Raw genomic sequence first — 9,481 nt, 5'->3', positions numbered from 1 at the left:
GAAATTATATTTTTATCAAATCTAAGTGTGTTTTCGATATTTCTCTCTAGTTCAATTTGCATGTTTAATAAAACTTTAATTTAGAGACAAACATAATTTATAATTATGGTCTTAAAATTTTATATTTATTCAAATATTTTCACATAAATTGAAACGGACAAGACTCGGAGATTAATTACTCACAGTAATCCAGCTCAAAGCCAAGCTGTGCAACATAAATATTCTGGCTCTTTCTTTGACCTTTGACTGAAAATCTGCCACGTGTCCTCCACATGACCCCCTATATAAACCCCCAAATCTCTTCTTCTTCATCGCATTCACATTTCCCCTCTTTCGAGCCCTAATTTCTCTCTCCCAAATACAAATCTCCGATCCAATCATGTCAATTAACCACCGGACTTCCACCGGAGACCGTCGGAATCCTAGTCGTTTACAGCGTCGAGCACCGGCATCGATTCAAATCAACCGACCGACCGATTGGAATGTGGCTATACCTCTTTTATCACCGTTGATTACTTCTCCGGTTTCTCCTGATGCCGGAAATCTGAAATCGGTGATTAATCGTCTCTCTAATTCTAATTCTAATTCTAATTCGAGTAATAGTAAGAAAGAGGAAGTGAAGAAAGAGCTACCGGTGTTTAAGAAGTGGCAACATCCAGCGGCGCCGTTTTATCATGAACCGGCGCCGTTGATTCAGTTTTTGTGTACAGGAACCGCCGATAGACGGTGAAATTTATCATAGATCTAAAAAAAATCTGAATCTCTTAATTTCAAAAGTATAGATAGATATCTGATTGAAGCTTTTGATACAAATTGTTGATAGGTCTTTTTCTATTAGGATGCAGAAGTTGTATAATTAGATTATTAACAAAGTTATGAAAACTGATTAAGGAAAAAATTATCTCTCTTTATTTTTTTTGTTTCCATTAATTACTTTGATGAGATGATCATGTGAAAGTGTAAATCACAGCTCACTTTTTGTTTTTTTGCTTTAGAACAAATTAAATGACAATGTTTGTTTGACCAATTGGATTGTCGTGGAGTGATAAGTGTCTCGAGAAATTACACCTTTGTTTGATCAATTGGATTGTCGTGGAGTGATAACTACTACACAATAAAGGATTGACAATAGTGAATGTTGAATACTCACATATCTAATAGTTCATGTATTTAAATCGTCATTTATTTTGATAAGTAATTGATTCACAATATTTGTTATTTTATAAAATTTATATATAAATTATATACTCTTGACAGAGTAGTAATTCATCTTGAAATATATTTATCATTTATTATTAAAGTTGACTTAAGAAAATATTAAATAAGGATAGAAAGGTAAAGTTATATCATTTCTTTGTAAAGTAAAAAGGTGACTTATAAAATGGGACGAAAAAAATGAAACTTATATATCTAATAGTTCATGTATACAACAACACCTCATAGTGAAGTATGAAACTCGAAAAAAATGAGATACTCTATTTGTTTATAGTTTTGTGTAGTTGAGTCTGGAAATGAATTGTGGTGCATTGATAGGAGTGTTTTATTTTTAATTATGAATTTCGTGTTTGAGCCCTGCATATGGAGTTGGGAGCGTCATCATCGAGTGGGTCCTGCATAGCCCAATTCGAATTCAGTTGGACTTCTAATGTGGGCTTCGAATTCTATTGGAAGCTTCACCTCCTAATGAATTCTGCAAAGCAAATTCAAATTTAGTCAAAGCTCTAAAATTTATTTTAAACCTTGTTGGAAGTGTTAATCCCAATAAATCTTGCAGAGTATAATTCGAAACAAGTCAGAGCTTTAATTGTGCTACAAATAGTGAAAAACCATTCAAAAAAAGCTTTGAAACACAAGAAAATAAGAGCGCAATTCGAATCAATAATGTATGCTACGAAGAGTAAGAAACCAAACAAAAAGGTTTGAAACACAAGAAAATGAGATATTTTTTATGTGTTTTTGACTCATAATTTTTTTCCCCTTTTTAGTGATGAAAAGGATAGCAAAGGTAGTAGTAATAATACCTAGAAAACAAAAACTAAAAGGGTGTCCACTTTGGATGATTGTAAATAATGATCACATATTTGTTAACTTTTTTTTTTTTTTTTTGCTTTTTCCTTCCACATAAATAATTTTTATACAAACACCTCACGTCTTATTGTCTTTGTCTATTTTTTGTTTCTTAGATACGTATCTTTATATTATTTTGTCTCTTCAATCAAACAAAATAAGCCAAGATCATTGACACCTAAGTCCACTACTTCTCCTTATTCATGCCAAATAATTATGTGTCAATAGTTCACTAACAATTTCAAACCTTATAATATCAAAGAGTTCGAATTGAAAATGACAACTACTTGTGGATTTTTAATATGAAATTTAATCAAAGGAAATATATAAAAAAGAATATTCCAAAGCATATAACTATAATGAAAATTGAAATATACAAAACTGATCGAATTTGATAAAGAGTTAGAAGAAACGGTCTAAGTTTCTTATTTTGATAAATTTTAATCGAGACATTGATGAATTGATAAATCGAGATCCCGATTTATATGATACAAATAATTTAATAGGGGTGAGAATTTCCCTAAACCTCTTGTTGGGATAACCATAAAACAAAGTAAACTTATTTGTACTTATCGATTAATAGTGATCGATTCAAAATTTTAAATTTATTTGTATTTGTCGATTAATAGAGATCGATTCAAAAAATTTATGTATATGAATCAGAATTAACCAATAATATGTGTTCACGTAAATGATAATGCAATATAATAACATGGTTATTATATTGCATTCAAACTAGATGATGTAATATAAATAATAATAATAATATTTATATCACATATAGTTTGAATGCAATATAAAGTAACCCACTTTGTTACATATATAATTAACAAGGTGGTACAAACTAGTACCTAATTTTTTCAAGTTTAAATATTGAATTTGAAAAAAATATTATGGAAGATGAGGTAATAGACTAATTAAATAGCCAAACATTCTAATTAAGTGTAGGCTGTTGCATACATAGACCGGCCAAACCTATTATATTAGTAGTTGTAATTTGATTATTTTATTATATCTTATACTTTGAGATGTTTGGTTTGATTTTGAATGGTCTATAAATAAGAAACACAATCCATGCACAACATGATTTTCTTTTATTTTTTCATTCATATATTATAATTTATAATATAATAATCCATTCAACGTCGATACACTAGAAAAGTATTAGATTCCAATTTCATGAAATATTACTTTTATTGTTTTGTTTGACAAATGAATTCCTAATTTATATTTTTTTTAAATGTGTTCACATAAGTTTAAACTCGCTTAGTGTAAGACTTAAGTGAGTTTGATCGAGAATACTTGAAAAAAAATAATTTAACTTTAAGATTTTTTATTTGGAAAATCATTTGTTCAACTAATTTAACCATGGAGGGTGAAATGTTACCATAGAGTATTAATGTAGGAGTGTCAAACTTTTAGAATAAAGTTGATTTTAGTAGTATAATTGTGTGGTTTTTAGTCTTTTAACCCACGATATGCATTTTTAAATATAAGAAGTATAAATTTTAATTTTACAATAATCTTATAGTGTTAAAGAATTTACATCATATTCCTATTTTCTAAAAATAACAAAAATTTCTTTAAATTTGATGGAATTTAGGTACATCTCAAAACGTTTTGGTATATCATTTTCTAACTGCAGATCCACCCATACATCAACATTTTAATACATCACATCTCGATTTGGAATATATCACACAACGTCCTGATACATTGCGTAAATTTATGTATCAAATGATATGTTGCTTAAAGTGATGTATTAGATCGATATATCATGTAAAGTGATATATCCGATCGATACATCGCTTAAAGTGATGTATCCAATCGATTCATAGCATAAAATGATGTATCTATCCAATTTTAGTAACTTTTTCAACTGATAATTTTTTTTAGATAATATGATCAAATAAGTTATATATCTAGATAATTTTTTCATTTAAAATGGACATTGTAAATCCATTGTAGATATTGAGTAATTTTACCCAAGAAAAATAAGTCAGAAACTGAATTAATAATTATTATTAACATACGTTAGAATAAATTATTCAAGATCTATAAATAAAATGAAAAATTGTGAAGGGTTCAATTTTCATTTATAATTATGTTATTACTCATGACATATAGGTAAAATAAGTAGTTAATAAGAAATTGTAATTCCATAACAAGTTTTAATGAAATGGATTAAATTCTTTCATTTTTAACTAGAGGCTAGTTAGGGACCTCAGATTAAAGTCCTGAGAGGGTATTTTTATCAGAAGTACTTCTCAATTTAGTTAGTTTTAGATAAATTCAATTTAATTAAGATTTTCATATTAATATTGGACATAAAACAAAAATATTAATACATAATAATAAATATTATAAGTAACATATTTCTACGCGATAATTATAATTAGGGACAAATATAATACGTCGCAATATCGAATTCATATGAATCTTAAAAGAGTAGTCTAACATGTCGCCTGTCTTGTAATTCTTGGGGAAAATAATTAATTTTGGCAATCCAATCTGTTGAACTAACAAAATAACGTCAACTTTGTTGAATGCCTTGAATCAAATCCGTTACAACCCGATGGTATACAATGTTGTTGTATTGGGCCCTTAATTATCTGTCAATTTTGTATTTTGGGCGCCCAAGCCTGTTAGGGCGTAGCTTAGCACTATATATAGACGCTATGGCAAACCCTATTCCGTAATTCTGTTTTTGCCTCTCCATAATAAAACAGCTCCCCCTCTTTCCGTGGACGTAACCAATTTATTGGTGAACCACGTAAATCTATTATCTTATTTTTCGCGTTTATATTTTCTCGTATTATATCAAATTCCGCACAACAAACTTAAACAAAGAAAATTAGGTTTAAAGTGTCAAACATGTTGACATTGACTGTTAGCTTGCTTATCAATTACATAAGCTTTTTGTTAATTATTATTTGGTATAATTAGGCTACTTTGATGATAACTAAGTAGTATATATATATATATATATATATTTAATTTTACTGTAAAACAATTCAAATTTTAAAAGCTAATTTAAAATTATCTATTCAGTATGAGTTTCATAGCTATTTAATTTGTTTGAAGTTTTATAAATAAAAAACGAATTAACAGATATAAAATTGAAACTCCTCTCTCTAAATTTATCTCAAGAACAATTGAAGAGCGCAATCTCTAATCATCCATATTGACATAAAAGAAGGAAAGAAGTAAGAATGAATAATTACCACATAAATCGAGGACTATGTGGTAAAACTAAACATACGTAGAATATATCAAAATAATATATATATATATATATATATATATATATAAAATCTTATGATTTTAAACATGTTAAGTGGAAAGTTAAAATTAAAAAGTGATTGAAAAGAATAGAAACAATCCTTTTACATAATGTTATATTAAAAAAAAAAAAAGCAAAACACATAGACTGCAATATATAAAATACATTTTTATTGAACTTAACATAAATGGGAAACATTGATACAAAAATTATCTTATAGTCATTCATACTACATTAATAAAAGGAATTTGTTGTACAAATCTTCCACATCTAACTTAATTGTGAGTAAGAAATTTTGAATTACTAAAAAAAACAAAACCGATGAAAACTATTAAGCATGACTTAAATTTTTTTGATTTTTCCTTTAAATTATGAAATTAAAATAAGAGAAAGAAAAATAACAATTGATATATCAAACTCGATCCAAAAATTGGGCTGGACCATACATATGAGATGATAATTGGGCCAAATATTGATGGTCTAAAGTTCATAAAGTACATTTTGATGCAAATAAATTAAAATTTGTTCCAATTCCAAGGATAAAGAAACAATATTACATTTTTTGTGTGTCAAAATTAACACTTTTAAGACTGTCAAAATCATTGGATACTATGTAGTTTGGACCTTTTTAAACAATCAAGTCAATAAATAATTTTTAATTTTCATGGTACAGTTTATAAAGTTAAAATAGTTGGGTAAAAATAACTGGTAAAAAAATATAATCAAAATAAATAAAATAAAAATTTTAAAATACTTTACAACTTATAACATTAGCTCTTTTTATAGATGAGTATGGGAAATATTATTCACAAATGTTAAGTAAGTGAACGCAATGAAATTTATAATTTTTAAAGATCAGATTAAATGAATCTTGATTAATATTTTAATATTATTTTTTTCACTATAAAAGAATCACAATTTATAATTTTTTTCGTATAGCTTTGTAGACTAGTTAAATTAATTTCCAAAAAATGAAACGAATCAAGTATTTTAAGACGGAGGAAGTAGTACGGAAAGTGAAACATCTCTTTCTACTTTGGGCTCCACAAAAAGGACTAATCATTGGGCTTTACAGCATAGGCTAGCCTGTTAATGAAAGCCACATTTTATACATTAAATTTTGAATTGGGCCTTCCTGCATGAACTAGTCTCCTAATTAAATAAGGAAAAATTACTTAATCACAAATATTTCTATTATATTTATTAATTAATTTTATCATTTAAAATTATTATATTTATTTTACTATTTAATAATGTCATATCATATTTCAAATTAAATATACTTAGATATATAAATTATTTTTTATCAAATATACTGAAATAGAGAAAGAGAGACGAGCAAAGAAAAAAGAAAGACGAGCAAGATTTGTCTATTTATCTCAAATACACGTGAATCATATTAAAATTAATTAATTGCAAAAAATGAACAATTTGGGATAAGACAGAAGCAAGTCATGTGGACCTTTTCCTTTAAATCAGTAAAAAAAAATAGTTTTAAATAATGCTTTGCATTAAGTTTGCAATTTCATTTTCCCAGTAACTCGGGCAACATTTATGAATAAAAAACATAATAATTTGTGTATACAGTATGTAAATTATTATTTATTTATAATATCAAATCAAACAAAATTTTAAAAGATATTTTTAATATGATATTATATTTTTCACGTTAAATAAAACATGTACGATTTTTTGTAAATGTCTCACATCATTAAGAATATTTTTGCACCGTCTTGACGAACCATTGGCTCAAATATAGTTATTAAATTACGGTAAAATAACTAAAAAATATTCATAACAAGATATGATCATATTTATTTTGATCAAGTCTGCATGCAGTTTTTTCACCGAAAGCTTCAAACCATTAAGAATATTCAACATTTCATCAGTAATTTCTTTTTTCGTTTTTTAATTTTCATATGAAATTTTGTTCACTTTTATCTTTGTTTAGTTGAAGATCCAACGTTTATCGTGAACATGATAGCTACTAACTAGCTAGTATTTATAATTGAGGAGTTAATGACTTTGATGTTCACTCAACTATCTATCAATTGTTTTCACAGAAAGTTACTCAACTTTCATTTTCAATTCAAAAGTCACTCAACTACGACTTCTTTGCATAGAAAGTCACTCAATTTTCATTTTCAACTCAAAAGTGACTCAACTATGACTTCTTTGCATAGAAAGTTACTCAACCTATTTAATTGTTATTTTCATTAAAATTTAGTGAAATAGAATTTTAATTATTAACCAAAATTTTAAGAATCGAATATATACCCATTTTAACCATTTAATGATACGCCCATTTAACCCGACCCGCAAAAAATATAACATTGAACATTTCATTTTACTATTAATTGCCTAAATCATTCTCCCTTGTCTCCCCCATATTCTTTTAGTGAATTAATGGTAAATGTCGAATGGTGAATTATATTTTTAGGGGTCGGGTACGGGTCATTAAATGGATATATATTCAATTTTAAAATTTATGTTAATAATTAAAATTTCATGTCACTAAATTTTAATGAAAAAACAATTAAATAGGTTGAGTGACTTTCTGTGCAAATAAATCATAGTTGAATGATTTTTTAGTTGAAAATGAAAATTGAGTGACTTTTTGTATAAAGATATCATAGTTAAGTGACTTTTGAGTTAAAATTGAAAATTAAATCACTTTTTATAAAAATAATTAATAATTAAGTGACCATCAAAGTTATTAACTCTATAGTTAGAGATGGATACTCCTATTATTTCTAAATAAAGAGAAAAAAGGATGGACCATTACCAACTGATTTAATAAAAACTAGTAATAAATTTATCAACAACTTGGATCTTCAAACATGAATCTTCTTATGACTGTCTAAATGTAGGTTCCACCACTTGAATTGAAGCGTTACAAGTATGTTAGAAATATGTCTATCTCTATCCTATGGTCATATCATATATATGGTAAAAATTAAGATGTATCGCGTTTCAGACTTAGGGATGAAGAAAATTCTATTGAAAACACCACTCCTAATGGGCCATGCAATGGACGATCCAAATTTAATTAGGATTTCAATGCGAGCTTCAGATACAACGTCGAAAATTCTCTCTAATATTTGATATGTATTGCAAAATTTATTTTTGGGGAGTTACGCTTCCAACTAGATTGTTTTCATTACTAGAAAATCAAATACGAAAGCCCTAGTTATAAATAAAGAAATTTCAACTATTCTACGATGGCGCCCCACGACTCACGTTGGTTGAACTAACTTTTCATTCATAGCATATAAGTCCATTTTTGGAGGTCAACTAATACAACATTCTTGCTGAATTTTTTTGTGGAAAAACATTAGTTTCAAATTGTCTTTACTTAGAAGTTTAAACAATTTGAGTTGCATTTTGTAACCTCTTTATTTGACAATGACTTGTGATAATACGAGTGGATTTGGTATTCCAAATTTGCTTTGACCGCGACTAATTTCGATGAATTTTGATTTGTATTGCATAAGATCATTAAAATAAAAAATACATTTTTTATAATTGTGATATCTGGATTTAACTTTTGTACTTTTCGACTAGTTGGACGAGATATTTGTCACTGACAACATGTACCATGTAATTATGTCCAACAAGGCTAAGAGTAATAAAAAGTATTTTTAATGGGGATTTTTCCTATTTGAAGCACTTCATGTTGAACTTGATTTCTAAATATGTAATTATGTGTTTGGATTAAACTTTAAATGTTGAAATTATTGCATGATAAATCCAATTGATTTGTTTTGCTAGAGAATTATTGATACCAAATCTTGAAATTGCCAAATTAGTAATGCTTTGTTAATTTTTGGCCAAAATGATAAGCGTTAGGTTTAGTTAAAAAATTCATTGTCTTAATTAGTCTCTAATATTCTCTAAACATTAACAAATAGTGGAACAAATTGAATTATTTTAAGGACATAGTTTTTTTTTCTACAATAAATTCAAATTTTAATATTAACATTGTGATCAACATGTATGCACTGTTTTCCCTTCTAAATAATTACAACTACTATAAAATTACTATTAATTCTTTGCAATAATTGTTTAACATATTGGTAATTAATTAAACACCATAAATTTATTCAAGTCACATTATTAATGGCATATTAA

General features: G+C 27.0%; 1 protein-coding gene across 1 annotated transcript; it reads left to right on the top strand.

The window, feature by feature from the left end:
• The first annotated feature begins 379 nt into the window (after nucleotides 1-379).
• On the top strand, nucleotides 380-730 carry LOC101243932 (uncharacterized protein At4g14450, chloroplastic). The gene has a single exon (XM_004247656.5). It carries the CDS (start codon nucleotides 380-382, stop codon nucleotides 728-730), a length of 351 nt encoding a protein of 116 aa, XP_004247704.1.
• The last annotated feature ends 8,751 nt before the right edge of the window (nucleotides 731-9,481 follow it).

The sequence above is a fragment of the Solanum lycopersicum genome, chromosome 9 (genome assembly GCF_036512215.1).
Source record: "Solanum lycopersicum chromosome 9, SLM_r2.1".
NCBI classification, from domain to species: domain Eukaryota; kingdom Viridiplantae; phylum Streptophyta; class Magnoliopsida; order Solanales; family Solanaceae; genus Solanum; species Solanum lycopersicum.
This window is presented reverse-complemented; position numbering and strand designations above follow the sequence as displayed.

Excerpts from the sequence above, each read along its gene's own strand:
- LOC101243932 (XM_004247656.5), top strand. The coding sequence starts at position 380 with ATGTCAATTAACCACCGGACTTCCACCGGAGACCGTCGGAATCCTAGT.